Consider the following 19,109-nt stretch of genomic DNA (forward strand, 5'->3'; position numbering starts at 1 on the left):
CCCTCTAGTTGCTGTATGTGGGACGCGGCCTCAGCATGGCCGGAGAAGCGGTGCGTCGGTGCACGCCCGGGATCCGAACCCGGGCTGCCAGCAGCGGAGCGCGTGCACTTAACCGCTAAGCCACCGGGCCGGCCCCGTAACTTGCTTTAAAATATTTAATTTTTTAAATAGACAGTACATTCATATGGTTAAAAAAACAACAAGTGTAAAACTGTGTACAGTGAAACATCTTGATTTCTCCCACTCCCATAGATAGCTACACTTTCCTTCCAGAGAATTTTTATGCTTATAAAAGCAAATACGAATAATTTTCTTTGCTATACCTCCTGATTTTTCACACAAATGAAAGCATACTATAATCACTATTCTGCCCTGTGCTTTTTTCACTTGATATATCTTGTAATTCATTCCAAATCATTATGTAAAGAGCTTCTTCATTGTTTTTATAGCTGTCATTTTATAATAATCCGTTGTATGTATATACTATAATTTATTTAACCAGTCCCTAGTAACAGACATTTAGATTGCTTCCAGTCATTTGCTGTTAGTAACCATGCTACAGTGAATAACCTTGTAATAAGTTATTTTGCCATTTACCATAGGATATTTTTAAAAGTAGCATTCTTAGGCTAAAGGGTATGTGCATTTCAGTTTTAATAGCTAATGCTAAATTGCCCTCCAGGAAGTTAACGTCTGTTTATACCCTCACCAGCAGTATATAAGAGTGTCTGATTCTCCATACTCTTGCCAATAGAGGGTGTTATTAAACTTTAAACTATCGCCAATGTGATAGGTGAAAGTTACATTTCTCTTTACCATGAAAGATGTTTATAAGAGCTATTAAATTATTTTTCTGTGAAGTTTCTTCTATTTTTTCCCCCATTTTCCTTTGATTGTTAGTCTTTTCCTGTGGATTTGTAGAAGCTCTTTATTTATTAAGGGAATTAGTCCTTTGTCTATAATGTGAGTTGCAAATATTTTTTCCTAGTTTGTCTTTTGACATTACTTATGGTGGCTTTTACCATGCAGAAATGTCTAATTTTTAGTAAGTCAAATTAATAATTTTTCTTAGGGCTTCTGGGCTTTGTATGAAGCTCTGAAAGGGCTTCTCCAATCTATAATTGTTAAAAATGTTTCTCCATGGTTTCTTCTATTACTTTTATGGCTTAATTTTTTATATTTGAACCATTCCATCTATAATTTATTTTGAATATATTTCATTCTCTTGGCATATGGATCTATTTCTGGATTTCTATTATAGTCTGTTGTTCTCTATTCGTGTGCCATCAGCACTCAGTTTTAATTATTGTAGCTTTTCATTGTCGTAGGAGTAATCTCCCAGTCATACAGCATCTTTTGTTATTGTTGATTTTCCCCTAACATTTAAACATTTGTCACTTTATTTTCCTATTAACTACCACATCATTTTTTGATAAGGGCAGGAAAAGCCTTCTTATACAATATGATCTTAATCATTAGCTGATTCATTAAGGGGAATTAAACAGTGATAAGATATATCACTCAAACATTTTATTTTAATTTAAAAGATCTAAATTTACATTTATTCAGCAGGATATAGGGCCAAAACCTTTTCTGTGAGTATGGATGCACTGGTGGAGTTCCACGTCATCTTTCTTGTATAAATTGCACCTACGCGTAACACATCATATGGGACTTCCAGTTTCAGTTTCTTTGTACTGGACTAGCAATTTAAAGATCCTGTAATATGAATATAAAACCTTCTACATTTTTAGTTTTTTTTTTCTAACTTTGAAAGTTGTCAGGCCCCTCCCTAATTTGACATCAATTTTTTTTTCTATTGATGTCTTAATAGTTTACAACATTGTGAAATTTTGGTTGTACATTTTTGTCAATCACCATATACATGTCTCCCTTCACCCCTTGTGCCCACTCCCCACCCCCTTTGCCCCTGGTAACCACAATACAGTTCTCTCTGACTGTGTGTTGATTTATATTCCACATATGAGTGAAATCATGCGGTGTTTGTCTTTCTCTTTCTGGCTTATTTCACTTAACATAATACCCTCCAGGTCCATCCATGTTGTTGCAAATGGGACAATTTTGTCTTTTTTATGGCTGAGTAGTATTCCATCGTATCTATATACCACATTTTTTTGATCCAGTCACCAGTCGAGGGACACTTGGGTTGCTTCTGCTTCTTGGCTATAGTGAATAATGCTGCAGTGAACATAGGGGTGCAAACATAGGGGTGAATAAGCCTCTTTGGATTGTTGATTTCAGGTTTGTTGGATAGATTCCCAGCAGCTGGGTCATAGGGTATTTCTAGTTTTAATTTTTTTTGTGAGAAAGATCGGCCCTGAGCTAACATCTGCCAATGCTCTTTTTGCTGAAGAAGACTGGCCCTGGGCTAACATCCATGCCCATCTTCCTCCACTTTATATGGGACGCCTGCCACAGCATGGCCTGACAAGCTGTGCGTCAGTGCGCGCCCGGGATCCGAACCAGCGAACCCTGGGCCGCCGCAGTGGAGCATGCACACTTAACCGATTGCGCCACCGGGCTGGCCCTATTTTTAATTTTTTGAGGAATCTCCATACTGTTTTCCATGGAGGCTGCACCAGTTTGCATTCCCACCAGCTGTGTATGAGGGTTCCCGTTTCTCCACATCCTCTCCACATTTGTTGTTTTTTGTCTTGGTGATTATAGCCATTCTAACTGGTGTGAGGTGATGTCTTAGTGTTGTTTTGATTTGTATTTCCCTGGTGATTAGTGATGTTGAACATCTTTTCATATGCCTGTTGGCCACCTGTGTATCTTCTTTGGAGAAGTGTCTGTTCATTTCCTCTGCCCATTTTTTGATCGGCTTGTTTGTTTTTTTGTTCAGTTGTGTGAGTTCTTTATATATTATGGAGATTAACCCCTTGTCAGATATATGTTTTGCAAAATATTTTCTCCCAGCTGGTGGGTTGTCTGTTCATTTTGATCCTGGCTTCGTTTGTCTTGTAGAAACTCTTTAATCTGATGAAGTCCCACTTGTTTATTTTTCTTTAGTTTCCCTAGTCTGACTAGGCATGGCATCTGAAAAGATTCCTTTATGACCAGTGTCAAATAGTGTGTTGCCTATATTTTCCTCTATGAGTTTTATAGTTTCAGGTCTCACCTTCAGGTCTTTGATACATTTTGAGTTAATTTTTGTGAATGGTGATAGCAGATGCTCCACTTTCATTCTTTTTCATGTGGCTGTCCAGTTTTCCCAGCACCATTTATTGAAGAGACTTTCCTTTCTCCATTGTATGTTCTTAGCTCCTTTGTCGAAAATTAGCTATCCGTATATGTGTGGTTTTATTTCTGGGCTTTCAGTTCTGTTGCACTGATCTGTGTGTCTGTTTTTGTACCAGTACCATGCTGTTTTGATTACTATTGCTTTGTAGTATGTTTTGAAGTCAGGGATTGTGATGCCTCCAGCTTTGTTCTTTTTTCTCAGGATTACTTTAGCTATTCGGGGTCTTTTGTTGCCCCATATGAATTTTAGTATTCTTTTTTCTATTTTTGTGAAGAAAGTCATTGGGATTCTGATTGGGATTGCGTTGAATCTGTAGATTGCTTTAGGTAATATAGACATTTTAACTATGTTTATTCTTCCAATCCATATGCATGGGCTGTCTTTCCATTTCTTTATGTCATTATCGATTTCTTTCAATAATGTCTTGTAGTTTTCATTGTATATAGGTCTTTCACTTCCTTGGTAAGATTTATTCCTAGATATTTTATTCTTTTTGGTGCAATTGTAAATTGTATTATCATTTTGAGCTCTCTTTCTGTTAGTTCATTATTAGCATGCAGAAATGCAACTGATTTTTGTAGGTTGATTTTGTACCCTGCGACTTTGCTGTAGTTGTTGATTATTTCTAATAGTTTTCCAATGGATTCTTTAGGGTTTTCTATATATAAAATCATGTTGTCTGCAAACAGTGAGAGTTTGACTTCTTTGTTGCCTATTTGGATTCCTTTTATTCCTTTTTCTTGCCTAATTGCTCTGGCCAAAACCTCCAGAACTATGTTGAATAAGAGTGGCGAGAGTGGGCAGCCTTGTCTCGTTCCTGTTCTCAGAGGAATGCCTTTCAGACTTTCCCCGTTGAGTATGTTGTTGGCTGTGGGTTTGTCATAAATAGCCTTTATTATGTTGAGGAACTTTCCTTCTATACCCATTTTGTTGAGAGTTTTTATCATAAATGGATGTTGGATTTTGCCAAATGCCTTTTCTGCATCTATTGAGATGACCATGTGGTTTTTATTCCTCGTTTTGTTGATATGGTGCATCACATTGATTTGTGGATGTTGAACCATCCCTGTTTCCCTGGTATAAATCCCACTCGATCATGGTGTATGATCTTTTTAATGTATTGCTGTATTTGGTTTGCCAATATTTTGTTGAGGATTTTTGCATTTATGTTCATCAGTGATATTGGCCTGTAATTTTCCTTTTTTGTATTGTCTTTGTCTGGCTTTGGTATCAGGGTGATGTTGGCCTCATAGAATGAGTTAGGAAGTGTTCCATCTTCCTCTATTTTTTGGAATAGTTTGAGAAGGATGGGTGTTAGATCTTTGAATGTTTGGTAAAATTCGCCGGAGAAGCCATCTGGTCCTGGACTTTTATTTTTTGGGAGGTTTTTGATTACTATTTCAATCTCTTTACTTGTGATTGGTCTATTCAGATTCTCTATTTCTTCTTGGTTCAGTTTTGGGAGGTTGTATGAGTCTAAGAATTTATCCATTTCTTATAGATTGTCCAATTTGTTGGCATATAGTTTCTCATAATATTCTCTTATAATCCTTTGTATTTCCATGGTATCCATTGTAATTTCTCCTCTTTCATTTCTAATTTTATTTATTTGAACCTTTTCGCTTTTTTTCTTAGTAAGTCTGGCTAAGGGTTTGTCAATTTTGTCTGTCTTCTCAAGGAACCAACTCTTTGTTTCACTAATCCTTTCTACTGTTTTTTTGGTCTCAATTTCATTTATTCCTGCTCTAATTTTTTTTATTTCTCTCCTTCTGCTGACTTTGGGCTTTGTTTGTTCTTCTTTTTCTAGTTCTGTTAGGTATAATTTAAGGTTGCTTATTTGGGCTTTTTTCTTGTTTGTTGAGGTGGGCCTGTATTGCTATGAATTTCCCTCTGAGGGCTGCTTTTGCTGCATCCCATATGAGTTGGTATGGCATATTTTCAGTTTCATTTGTTTCCAGATATTTTTTGATTTCTCCTTTAATTTCATCAAGGATTCATTGGTTGTTCAGTAGCATGTTGTTTAATCTCCACATCTTTGTCAGTTTCCCAGTTTTTTCTTGTAGTTGATTTCCAGTTTCATAGCATTATGGTCTGAAAAAATGCTTGTTTTGATTTCAATCTTCTTAAATTTATTGAGGCTTGCCTTGTTTCCCAACATATGGTCTATCCTTGAGAATGTTCCATGTGTGCTTGAGAAGAATGTGTAGTCAGCTGTTTTTGGATGGAATGCTCTGTATATGTCAACTAGGTCCATCTCGTCCAGTTTTTCATTTAAGTCCACTGTTTCTTTATTGACTTTTTGTCTGGATGATCTGTCCGTTCATGTAAGTGGGGTATTAAGATCCTCTACTCTTATTGTGTTGTTGTTAATATCTCCTTTTAGGTTTGTTAATAGTTGATTTATGTACTTTGGTGCTCCTATGTTGGGTGCATATATATTTATAATTGATATGTCTTCTTGGTGGAGTGTCCCTTTTATCGTTATATATTGCCCCTCTTGTCTCTCTTAACCTGTTTTATCTTGAAGTCTACTTTGTCTGATATGAGTATGGCAACACCTGCTTTCTTTTGTTTGCCATTAGCTTGGAGTATTGTCTTCCATCCTTTCACTCTGAGCCTGTGTTTGTCTTTAGAGCTGAGATGTGTTTCCTGGAGGCAGCATATTGTTGAGTCTTGCTTTTTAATCCATCCTGCCACTCAGTGTCTTTTGACTGGAGAGTTCAATCCATTTATATTTAGAGTAATTATTGATATATGAGGGCTTAATGTTGCTGTTTTATCACTTATTTGGCGGTTCTTTTGCATTTCCTTTGTTTCTTGTCCCATGTGTTTCGGCCTGCCAGTTCAGTTTTCTTGTTCTGTCTTATGACTCTTAGTTTTCTCTTTATTTATTCTATGTGATTTTGCTCTGATTATTTCTTTAGTGGTTACCTCAAGGTTTGTATAAAAAATCTTGTGTATGACATAGTCCATTATCTGATGGCCTCTTATTCCCTTTTACTAAGTCAATTCGATCTCTTTTCTCTTCCCCTTCTAAGTTATTCTTGTCACAACTTATTCTATCTTGTGTTGTGGGTATGTGTTTAAAGTGATGAGGTTATATTTATTTTTGGTGATTTCCTTCCTTTGATCTTTGATTTTGGTATTTAAATGGTTGCTGTCCTATTCTGGTGAAGATCTACTATTTTTCTGATTTTGTCTACCTATTTTTCTCCTTGCTCCAAGCTTTGTATTCCCTTTCTCTTCTTTTTTCAGGCCTAAGGGGCTTCTTGAGCATTTCTTGTAGTGGGGGTCTTGTGGCCATGAACTCCCTTAGCTTTTGTTTATCTGGGAAAGTTATTATTTCTCCATCATATTTCAAGATATTTTTGCTGGATAGAGTATTCTTGGCTGAAAGTTTTTGTCTTTCAGTATTTTGAATATATCATTCCAGTCTCTCCTAGACTGCAAAGTTTCTGTTGAGAAATCCACTGAGAGCCTGATGGGAGTTCCTTTGTACGTTATTCTTTGTTTTTGTCTAGCTGCCCTTAATATTGTTTCTTTGTCATTGACCTTTGCCAGTTTTACTACTATATGTCTTGGAGTGGGCCTTTGCCTATTGACATATTTAGGCAACCTATTGGCTTCACTTACTGGTATTTCCTGCTCCTTCCCCAGATTTGGGAAGTTCTCAGCTATTATTTCCTTGAATAGGCTCTCTGTTCCTCTTTCCCTCTCTTCTCCCTCAGGAATACCTATAATTCTTATGTTACATTTCCTAATTGAGTCGGATATTTCTCGGAGACTTTATTCATTTCTTTTTAGTCTTAGTTCTCTCTCCTCCTTCATTTGGAGCATATCTGTATTCATATCTTCTATAATGCTAATTCTTTCCTCCATATTGTCAGCTCGGTTCTTTAAAGATTCCGTATTCTCCTTTATCTCCTCCATTGTGTTCTTCATTTCCATCAATACTGATTGGTTTTTCTTTATGATTTCAATCTCTTTTGTGAAGAAACTCCTTATCTCAGTGAATTGTTTATCTGTGTTTTCTTGTATTTCATTGAACTTTTTCATGATAGCTATTTTGAAATTTCTGTCATTTAGGTTATGGATTTCTGTGCCTTCAGGGTTGATTTCTGGGTGCTTGTTATTTTCCTTCTGGTCTGGCAATTTAATGTACTTTTGCATCGTGGTTGCTGTATTGGCTTTGTTTTTCCTAATCCTGGAAATATCTGGTTGCAGTTTCCACCTGCCATCACCATGTGGGGGTCAAGGGCTGTATAATCTGAGCCCCCTGCATTCTGCTGCAGCTGTTCTGCTGCCACGGACTGACTGCACTTCACTCTGCCTCGGCTGTTCCACTGCCACGGGCCGCCCGCACTCTGCCCTGCTACTCCGCTGCCAGGGCTGCCCGCGCTCCGCCCCGGCTACTCTGCTGCCATGGTGGGCCGCCTGCACTCTACCCCGGCTGCTCCGCTGCCGCGGGCTGCCCGCACTCCACCGAGGCTGCTCAGACTGGTTGGCTGAGCTGCAGTGTCGGGCATGCGGGGTTCGAGAGGCTCTCTCCCTTGCCTGCTGGGTCTCTGGGTTGGGGGGGGCGGCTTCTCACTCGCCCCTCGTTATCCACTCTCCTGGGGTGCTCAGATATTGATGGCACCCCTGCAGCAGTTCTGAGTCCTCTGTGTGGGAGTTTCCCACTGGCTGAGAGAGCTTGAAGAGTTACGGTTTCCCTTCAGAGGGCCACACCTACCCTCTCTCTGGGAGCCGTGCGACCCGAGTCGCCTATCTGATGGGGAGGGAGAGGATTTCTCCTTACCTCCCCCCACTTCCTCTGGGGGTCCCAGCATGTCAGCTCTCAGAAGTGTGGCAGTGTGGGTCTTTCCGATGTCTCTCTGTGCAGTGTGAGTGTCTCTTGTTGGTCTATGCTTGACCCTTTTGTTGTATCTTATCGGGGGAAGAGTTTACGGGAAAACTCACTCTGCCATGATGCTGATGTCACTCTGACATCAAGTTTTTATTGAGGTTTTTGTGTGGACATAAGTTTTCAGCTCCTTTGGGTAAATACCAAGGAATGTGATTATTGGATCATATGGTAAGAGTATGTTTAGTTTTGTAAGAAACTGTCAAACTGTTTTCCAAAGTGGCTATACCATTTTGCATTGCCACCGGCAATGATTGAGAGTTACTTTTGCTCCACATCCTTGCCAGCATTTGGTGTTGTCAGGGTTCTGGATTTTGGCGATTCTAATAGGTATATAGTGGTATTGTGTTATTTTAATTTACATTTCCCTGATGACATGCGATATGACATATATTTTCATATGCTTCTTTGCCATCTGTATATCTTCGTGTCTGTTAAGGTCTTTGGCCCATTTTTTTAAATCAAATTGTTTCTTTTCTTATTGTTGAGTTTTAAGAGTTCTTTGTATATTGTGGATAACAGTCCTTTATCAGATATGTCTTTTGCAAATATTTTCTCCCAGTCTGTGGCTTGTCTTTTCATTCTCTTGACGTTGTCCGTCACAGAGCAGAAGTTTTTAATTTTAATGAATTCCAGCTTATCAGTTCTTTCTTTCATGGATCATGCCTTTGGTCTTATGTCTAAAAAGTCATCTTCATACCCAAGGTCATCTAGGTTTGCTCCTTTGTCAAGGATCAGTTGACTGTATTTATGTGGGTCTATTTCTGGGCTCTCTATTCTGTTTCACTGATCTATTTGTTGTTTTGCCAATACTACACTGTCTGGATTACTGTAGCTTTATTGTAAGTCTTGAAGTCAGATAGTATCAGTTGTTTTTGAAGAAAAATTTTGTTCTCTTTCAATATTGTTTTGGCTATTCTGGGTCTTTTGCTTCTCCATATAAACTTTAGAATCAGTTTATTGATATCCACAAAATAATTTGCTGGGATTTTGATTGGGACTGCATTGAATCTATAGATCAAGTTGGGAAGAACTAACATCTTGACAGTAGTGAGTCTTCCTATCCATGACCGTGGATTATCTCTGCATTTATTTAGTTCTTTGGTATCTTTCATCAGAGTTTTGTAGTTTTCCTTATACAGATCTTATACATATTTTGTTAGATTTATACCTAAGTATTTCATTTTTGGAGGTGCTACTATAAATGGTAATGTGTTTTTAAGTTCAAATTCCACTTGTTCGTTGCTGGTATATAGGAAAGCAGTTGACTTTTTTTATTAACCTTGTATCCTACAACCTTGCTATATAGTCACTTACTAGTTCCAGGAATTTTTTTTGTTGATTCTTTCTACTTTTATACTTAAACAACCATTTCATCTGTGAACAAAGACAGTTTTTTTCTTTCTTTCCAATCTGTGTAACTTTAATTGCCTTTTTTTGTCTTACTGCATTAGCTAGGACTTTTTAACAACATTAAAAAGCAGTAGTGAGAGGCGGCATCCTTGCCTTATTCTTGATCTTAGTAGGAAAGCTTTGAGCTTCTCACCATTAAGTATGATGATAGCTGTAGGTTTTTGCAGATGACTTTATCAATTTGGGGAAGTTCCCCTCTATTCCTAGTTTACTGAGAATTTTTAATCATGAATGGGTGTTGGATTTTGTCAAATGCCTTTTCTGCATCTATTGATAAGATCATGTGATTTTTCTTTCTTAGCCTGCTGATGTGATGGATTACAGTAATTGATTTTGGAACGTTGAGCTAGCCTTGTATACCTGGGATAAATCCCACTTGGTCATGGCATATAATTCTTTTTATACATTTTTGGATTCGATTTGTTAATATTTTGTTGAAGATTTTTGCATCTATCTTCATGAGAGATATTGGTCCATAGTTTTTTTTTTTCTTGTGATGTCTTCTCTGGTTTTGGTATTAGGATAATGCTGGCCTCATAGAATGATCTGGGAAGTATTCTCTCTGCTTCTGTCTTCTGAAAGAGATGGTAAGGAATTGGTATAATTTCTTCCATAAATGTTTAGTAGAATTCACCAGTGAACCCATCTAGGCCTGGTGCTTTCTGTTTTGGAATGTTATTAATTATTGATTCAATTTGTTTAATAGATAAGCCTTACTCAGATTAAGTATTTCCTCTTCGTGAGTTTTGGCAGATTGTTTCTTTCAAAGAATTGGCCCATTTCACCTAGGTTATCAAATTTGTAAGCATAGAGTTGTTTATAATCTTCCTCTATAATGTCTGTGGGATCTGTAGTGATGTCCCCTATTTCATTTCTTTCTTTTTTTTTTTTTTTAAAGATTTTATTTATTTATTTATTTTTCCCCCTTAAAGCCCCAGTAGATAGTTGTATGTCATAGCTGCACATCCTTTTAGTTGCTGTATGTGGGATGTGGCTTCAGCATGGCTGGAGAAGTGGTGCGTTGGTGTGCGCCCAGGATCCGAACCTGGGCCGCCAGTAGCAGAGCGCGCGCACTTAACCGCTAAGCCACTGGACCGGCCCCACCTATTTCATTTCTGAGTTAGCCTAAAATTTTGCCTGAAGAATGGAAACCAAGTTGAGATGCTATTCACTTAGGTGTGACATAACCAGGACACATGCTGGAGTTGATATCCCACTGCTGCCCACCCCTGGCCACTCAATATCCACTAAGTCACAGAACAGAGTCCAGAAACACTACCACAGTGCTGCCAAAATATTAAAGGTCTTCATGACTCTAATTGGCAAAAGAGCCTGTACCCGTGACACTTCTAATTCTTGCTTCCACCTTCCCATACTAGATGAGAGGTCCATTGACTTCTAAGATGCTTCTTGGATCATATATTAAATTCTGATATATTTTAAGGACTCTTTCAAGGTTCTTTATTTTGTCCCATTGATTCGTCTCTCTCTTAATATTTGTGCTAGTTCTCTATTTCTATGTTAGAAATAGAAAAATTTAGATTTCAGTTTTAACTTGTGCCCAGTAATCTCAGAAAGGATTCTCAAAATATAAGAATTAGGTTTTCATGATATAAACATTTTGCTGTCATGTTCAGGCCTCTTCCAGTGTGAGACTGTTTTATCTAGGACTGAGCATTTTTTTAACTCTTAATACAGCCCTTTCTTAACCTGGGTAGCATGGGAAAAGCAGATCTTTCCTTACTTGATTTTGCAGTAAAAACTGAAGACTTACATCTTTGACTTTTAATGAATAACTCTTCACCAGTTTTAAGAATTACCTTCTAGGAAACTGAATGGCAGAGAGACAGGGGAAAAACAGATTATTTTCACTATATAACCTTCTACTTTATAATGCATGTGCTCAAAAGAACAATTAAAATAATTTTTAACAATTATCCTTTGAAAGGGTAAATGTGTGTATGTATTCCTTTGATTGCTGCTGAGAAGCTTGGTTGAGGCAAGGGGAGAGTTATGCTTTTTTTTCTCTCTTTGAATGTCAACACTAGAACTAGATTTGGTCCAAAATGGTAGTGATTTGTTCACCTTGTGTGTTTCCACAGCAGGTGTGTTGCCGCCAGACTGATTATTGGCAGTTTGTGAAAGACATCCGCTGGCTCAGTCCCCACTCAGCCCTTCACGTGGAGAAGGTAAGAAGTGAAGGTAACCACAAGGCCTCGTTGTGTGATGGTCTGTCTTAAGAGTCTCCTGGGCTAGAAGGATGAGTCAAGTTTCCTAGTAACTGGGGGTAGGAAATTATCCCTATAGGACTGATTTGGAGGGGAGGATTATTTGCTTTAAAAAATAAACCTTGAAAACCCATTGCTCCAGGCCACTTTCTCTCATCTGGGGAAGGGGTGAAAAAGTTTCTTTATTTTCAAAAGATCTGCATATGTGGGACCAGAGTGAAGCTTTTCAAAATTGAGGGCAAATGGCAAGAGTTTCCATGAAGAGGTTGGGGAAGTGGGACTTACATGCTGATAACTGTTTAAGAGAAGAGGATATACCAATTAGAAAGAACTGTGAGGTTTCTGAAGGCCAGTGTCAAGTGGAGCCAAACATCTTCCTAACAGCTACCACTCTAGCACCCTCCTGTGCTCTCAGCTCAACAGAGTACCCCTGATTTTCAGTCAGGGCAACGAGCTCAAGGACTTCCAGAGTTACACAGCTAGTTCCGGATCAATCACTGTCAAATTTATGTATCTATTTATTGAACACTTTATTATGGAGAATTTCAAATATATACAAAATTAAAGAAAATAGTATAATGGACCCTAAAATACCTGTCACTCATCTTTAATACTTGTCTATACATGGCCAGTCTTGTTTCATGTATACTCCACCCACTGCAAGATTCATTGTTGAGGTGATGTCAGGAAAAGTAATTTGTTTTTAAATGATCAGGAAACTAAATCACAAGGTGTCAGACTGGCCTTTTTTGTGAGAAAAGGCTAGAGCCCAATGGTTTTCTTACATATATTTTCTTTGTCCTTATCACTTTATTTTTCCCATGAAAACCCTCTCTAACTTGCTTTTCTAAAATATATTGCTGTAGTCATTTCTTCTTAGAAGCTGCCTGAAATTGCCATCCATACATTTTTTTTGCACTGACCCTGGGCTATGAGACCTTGCTTTTAGAAACAGCCAAGTAGAAGGAGGTTCCAGTAGAGAATGCTGTGGCTAGAGCCAACAAGAGATGCTTAGATGGTTTCTCTTTGGTGGAGAATCTTTGGTGGCATTTTTCCTAGGTCCTTTCCTCCAGGTTTTTGTTGCATTATTTTCTGGCGGCCATCTGAAGTAGAGGACTCTGTGAGAGAGGCCAACATGTCAAGTTTATCCTTTTTCTGAATACCCCAGAATAGATGCCTCTTTGGGGTTAGAACATAAAGAGACAGATGTAGCAGCTTTATCCTCTCCTGGAGCTGCATATCAGGTCTTACCTGCTTAGTCCCTCTCCAGTGGCCCAATCTAGCAGTGGAACCATTAATCCCTTCCTTCCCTCTCCTTGCTAGGTAACTTCTAGATGCTAGCCGGAAGAAAAATACCTCTGACTGCCTCCTCTTACTGTCTCAATTTAGTTTTCAGGTCACTAGGCCTCAATTTTGCTGTATTTATCAAGGATGTATGTTTTGACTCATGCCTCTTTGCCTCCCAGTTCATCGACTTGGATGAGAATGGCCAAAGCAGCACTGATGGCGTGAGTGAGCCTGCCGTTGCAGAGTTGTGGCTGCAGCATAGCTTGCAGTGCCACTGTCTCTCAGCCCAGCTCCGAACTCTACTTGGGGATAGACAGTATATCAGAAAATTCTACACAGGTAGGTAGAGGTCACTTAGCCAGGATTGTTGCCTATACTTCCTCGTGCTCTTCTACTTTCCTCTTCTTTTAGACTGACTCTTACCCCAGGGCCTCATACTTTCACTTGATGCCATAGAGATTCTAATCAGAAACACCCATCCAATCTTCTCTCTCACCTGCTGTGTAAAACACAATAAGACTTTATGCTGAGGTGTTCCCCTACTCCCATACTCACAAACCAGTAAGAATAACCACCATTTACTGAGTTTTCTGTGTGCCAGTTGCTCTTATATACTTTTTATACATATACTCTTCCCAACAGCCTTGAGAGGTGGGTATTAATACCCCTGTTTTCCAATCAGGGAAGCAGAGCCCAAGGAGGTTGGGTGACTTGGCCAAAAGTCCCCTAGAGGGCCGGCCCAATGGTGTAGTGGTTAAGTTCGCATGCTCAGCTTCAGCAGCCCGGGCTTCACAGGTTCGGATCCTGGGTGCAGACCTACACACTGTTCATCAAGCCATGCTGTGGCAGCATCCCACATACAAAATAAAGGAAGGGTGGCACAGATGTTAGCTCAGGGACAATCTTCCTCACCAAAAAAAAAAAAAAAAAATGTCCCCTAGAGCCAGGATTCAAATCTTTCTGATTTTGAAGCCTCTTGTTGTGACCTCTCTGCTATATTGCACATTACTTAGCCTCTCCTAGACTTTGTTTGTCCCTGATTCCTCTTCTCTCCACAGTGGCATGATTCTCCTCAATTCATTTTTACCTTTTCCCTCCCTTCTTCCCTGAGCTTCTCCCCGGGCCACACAGGGAAGCTAAAGATCTCCCTTGTGGGCTCCATCACTGCAGTAGCTTTTCTCTCCCCAGATACTGCTTTCCTGCTAAGCAACGCCCATGTCACGGCCATGCTCCAATGCCTGGAAGCAGTGGAGCAGAACAACCCTCGCCTTCTGGCTCAGATTGATGCATCTATGGTAAAGGGGGCAAGGAATTATCTGTGTCTATGCTGGGCCCTTGAACCTCACCATGATGTAACCCTCTGTGGCAAACTATGTCTTCACTTAGGCAGTTGAACTGAAAGGCTTTTATTAAAAAAAAAAAATAGGGCCGGCCCCGTGGCTTGGCGGTTGAGTGCGCGTGCTCCACTACTGGCGGCCTGGGTTTGGATCCCGGGCGCGCACCAGCACACCGCTTGTCCGGCCATGCTGAGGCGGTGTCCCACGTACAGCAACTAGAAGGATGTGCAGCTATGACGTACAACTATCTACTGGGGCTTTGGGGAGGAAAAGGGAAAAAAAGGAGGAGGACTGGCAATAGATGTTAGCTCAGGGCCGGTCTTCCTCAGCAAAAAGAGGAGGATTGCCATGGATGTTAGCTCAGGGCTGATCTTCCTCAAAAAAAAAAAAAAACTTGGAGAAGAAGAGGAGGTACTGTAAAGTAGCTATTGCAGTGAAAAGTCTAAGCTTAGGTCTGTTTGAGGAAGGAGGTGTCTATTTTTAAACCCTTTTTTAAAATCCTAAATCTGAGTAAGCACCTCCTTAAGGGCAGGCTTTACAAAGAGCTGAGGAGAAGAGGGAAGATTTTGAATCAGGAGTAGGACTTATAGCATCAGACCTAGTATGGCCTAGTGTTATGCAGGATCATTTTTGTCCTTGAAGTGTAAAGAAAATTTTGTTGCTTATTGTTAATCCTCCAGTTCACTCACTCCATCACTAATATCAGTGCCTCAGCTAGAATGGAATCACAATCCCTACTCCTTTTAGGGAAGGAGTCTCTATCTCTCTTGATTTTTAAATTTTGATTCTTGGTTACCATCTATTGAATGCTTTCTATGTGCTAGGCATGGTGCTATGCACAATACATGCATCATCTCATTTAATCCTCACAACTCAATAAGGTAGGCATTAATCTCGTTTTATAAAAGAGGCCACCGAGGGACAGAGTAGATAAATCTCTTGCTCAAAGTTTGGACCAAATAGCCTGTAAGTAATAGGGCCTGGATCTGAACCCTCATCTCTCTGATTTCTGACTCCATGTGCATAGCCGTAAGCATTCTGTTGTACTGCCTCCATGATAAAGCACTCCAGGTTTACTTCCTCAGATTCCAGGGGCAGAAGCTGCCGTATATGGCAGGGCTTTAAGGTTTCAAAGTTGTATATTCTAATAGAGGGTAGCTACGCTGTAACTACAGGCTCTGGCTGCAGTCCAAGCCTGCTGCCAAAGGTCAGCTTCTACCAGCATTTCTGTATTGCTGAATGCCCCTCCTCTGAAGGTCTCTGTCCTTGACTCTGACATATGTGTTTTTGTAGTTTGCTGGAAAGCATGAGAGCCCGCTGCCGGTGACAAAGAGCCAGAGCCTGACAGCTCTGCCTGGTTCCACATACACCCCTCCAACCAGCTACGCTCAGCATTCCTACTTTGGGTCCATCTCTAGCCTCCACCAATCCGCGCCCAACCACAGCTCAGGTATGCGGGCAGGAAGGGTAATCATGACATGTATCCCCAGCCCTGGAATGTAGAGGACTTTGTGGGTGCTCACAGACTGGGGATAGATAAAGCCTTGTGTTGGTGCACTTTGACAAACTTAAGACAAACTTCATGTCTTAAAAATGAACATCTTAAAAAGTTATATCACAACTGACATAAGATAATTCAATAGAATCATTAAAGTAACAGAGGAAAGAGATGTTTTTAGATTCCCCTGGGTTTGTAATCCACATTGCCAAGAAGGCATTTCAATAATAATAGCTAACATTTATTGAGTGCCTACCATGTTCCAGGCTCTGTTATAATCAGTTTATAGGTATTATCTCATTTGATCCTCAAAACAGTCCTGTGAGGTAGGTGTTATTATTATTGCTCATTTTACAGATGAGGAAAGCATACTAATAAGCAATGAAGCCACTGTCTCAAGAGCCCATGCTCTTGGCTTAGCTGCTTCTAAGTAATTTTTTACTTACCTCAAGTGACTCACCTGTACTGAGGTGACACCAGGTGTCCTGGGCACCCAGTACTGTTAGGAGTTTGGTCCTGAATTGTGGAGAAGCCCTTCAGATGTACCAAAGACTTCCAGCTCACCTTTCCCTTCCCTTTCTTTTTATATCTTAGAAAGAAGATCTACTTCCTTTTCACTCTCTGGCCCTCCCCAGAGACCTCAAGAAAGCAGAGGGCACGTCTCACCAGTAGAGGATCAAACTACCCAAGCCCCCCTGCTTCCAGTCTCTGCATTAGCCAGGGATTCCCCCTCGACCCCAAATGAGATGAGCTCCAGCACTTTAACCAGCCCCATAGAAGCATCCTGGGTCAGCAGCCAGAATGATTCCCCAAGTGATGCCAGTGAGGGGCCCGAGTACTTGGCCATCGGCAATGTGGACCCCCGAGGCCGGACCGCCAGCTGTCAGAGTCACAGCAGCAATGCTGAGAGCAGCAGCTCAAACTTGTTCTCCTCCAGCAGCTCCCATAAGCCAGATTCTGCTGCTTCTTCGCTAGGGGACCAGGAGGGAGGTGGGCAGAGCCAGCTGTCCAGCGTCCTTCGCAGGTCCAGCTTCTCCGAGGGGCAGACACTCACTGTCACCAGTGGAACAAAGAAGAGCCATACTCGCTCCCATTCAGATACCAACATTGTCTCCAGAGGAGCCCCAGGTAATGATCACCAGCCCCTAGTTAGGAAGGTGGCCCTCTGAATTATGGTGGAAGGGAGAGTTTCTTCTTAAGGGTCTTCAAATGGCAGGAAGAGAAGTTATGTTTCTGATGACATGACAGGTATCTCATTTATAATAAAAGAGAGAAGTTTGTAATGGATACACAAGAAATCTCTCCAAGAATATTTGTTTATTCCTTTTTACACTGCTGTATAGTAAATGCTTTCCTTGATTCTTTCACTAGCTTCTTAGCATCAGAGGGTAGTGTGACTCATCACAGTTGAGTTTTAAATGTATCTCTTAGACAGAGGGGAAGTACTAATGAGCTTTAAAAATAATCCCATTAAATTCCTCCCCTTCCTGTGATTCCTGAGAAGTTTGGTCAGGATGTAATACCAATATGAGAGAGGCAAAGTGATACTAGGGTTTCTTCATTAAAACTAGGGATATAGTGAGTGTGGGGTGATGTGATCTAGTGTACGAGTAGGGGGTGCTGACTGCTGCATCACTAATTCAGGTTGAAAGGCAGTCAGGTAAGGAGGTCCTGGCCACTGGGGCCTCCATGACACAAACACCAGCAGGTAGCAGAGAGCTCCCTAGGCAAGGGGAAAGTGAGTCTCATTGGTTTTGCCATCTCTCTGCCATCATCTGTCCTGGGTTCTTGGTGCCTGGCAGGCTTTGGTTGGGTTTCATTTGTAGAAGAATCTCCATAACAGGGAGTAAAACATGGACCTTTTTGCTCCAAGCCAGTTCTGGGTTGGAGAGCCCCAGAAATAAAATATAAAAAAATTTTAGAAAATAAAAAAGGAGGATTTCCTTGAGTAACTGGAGCTGCCATTGATTTCTACTTGTAATTTCTAAAAAGGTGAGAGCTAAGGCCCTCATTTGAAACTTCTGAATGATAAACTTTTGCTTCTGTTTTCCCCTTAAGAATGTGGTTTTGCTTATTGGAACTCTTTAGGGAAAAAAAAAAATCTCCAAATCAAAGCCTGTCTTTCCACTAGCTTTCTTAGATGTGAAGAGCGCTTGGGTTAGATCCTCACTTCACATCTCCTGCTGCAGGCTTGGTGTCTACTGTACTCCAGGCCATTGGTCTTTGAGCATGTAAAACTTCCCTGCCCCCATTCTTGAATCCAGGTGGATTCCAGAAACCACAGTAACCTGCATTGGAAAAGGGAGCCAGAGAAAACCTTAACAGAAGGGTCTGAGGGAGTGTGGGTCATGTGTAGCTTCTTGTATGAGTCAGCTACTAGGGTTCAGTAGCTGACTGCTTCAGCACTAGGGTTCCCTCAGCACTAGGGTTCCCTCTCGGGAGTTAAGTCTCCACCTCTGCTAGATGAAAGGACACTCTTTTTCTCACTTTCTCTATTCTCGTTTCCTCTGTCTGCACTCTCCTCTGCACCTGTCTGTCTACGTACAGGAGGCCTCAGGAATATCACCATTATAGTTGAAGATCCCATTGCAGGTTTGGGAGCCGGTCCTCCTTTCTGTCCACCACCTCCTCCTCCTCGTCTGTGACTATCTTGCTTAGTTCAGAACCTTGTTTTCCATTCTGGTGTTAAATCAAGTCTGTCTAGTCTGGTCCTGCTGTGATGCTTGGACCTGTCTGTAAAATGGCACCAATATTTTGTATGGTATGTTTTCTGTCCAGAACTTCCAGATGCCTCATTCAGTCTTGTAACAGCTTCTAGAAGGCAGAGTCAAGACTTATCAATCTTGTTTTGCCCAAAGGTGAAACTGAGGCCCACTATTTGTCTAAGGCATCATGATGAATCAGTGGCAGAATTTTCTTGTAACTGACTACTTACTACGGATTACTTTATTACCCTTGAATTAACACCAGAATGTGTTTTCTCCCCTTTCTCTGGTGTTGGATGTGGGTGCATGTTTTTTGCCTGTCCTAGAGTCCTGTTTCATTTTTTTTTAACCCATCTTCCTTCCCCTGTAAGTCTCCCACCCACCCATTCCAGCTATTGCACAGGATTTTTCTAGTGATTTAAGTCTGTTTCTTTGGTTTTCATGGTTGTGTTCAAACTGAATGTTGTATTCCA

The 19,109-nt window shown here is 40.5% G+C and overlaps 1 protein-coding gene across 4 annotated transcripts in view; it reads left to right on the forward strand.

The window, feature by feature from the left end:
* Positions 1 to 19,109, forward strand: part of RUBCN (rubicon autophagy regulator) — a 60,193-nt gene that overhangs the window by 17,629 nt on the left and 23,455 nt on the right. For 2 of the 4 annotated variants that reach the window (XM_014783042.2, XM_014783044.2), the window contains exons 3-7: positions 11,684 to 11,770; positions 13,276 to 13,435; positions 14,285 to 14,391; positions 15,727 to 15,883; positions 16,526 to 17,059. In XM_014783042.2, the coding sequence (XP_014638528.1) occupies positions 11,684 to 11,770; positions 13,276 to 13,435; positions 14,285 to 14,391; positions 15,727 to 15,883; positions 16,526 to 17,059 (1,045 nt within the window). The remainder of the gene's footprint in view (positions 1 to 11,683; positions 11,771 to 13,275; positions 13,436 to 14,284; positions 14,392 to 15,726; positions 15,884 to 16,525; positions 17,060 to 19,109) is intronic. The other 2 variants (XM_014783043.2, XM_004424518.3) reach the window with 1 other exon arrangement.

Source organism: Ceratotherium simum, chromosome 15 (assembly GCF_057802395.1).
Source record: "Ceratotherium simum simum isolate JZ-2026a chromosome 15, ASM5780239v1, whole genome shotgun sequence".
In the NCBI taxonomy this organism is placed as follows: Eukaryota; Metazoa; Chordata; class Mammalia; order Perissodactyla; family Rhinocerotidae; genus Ceratotherium; species Ceratotherium simum.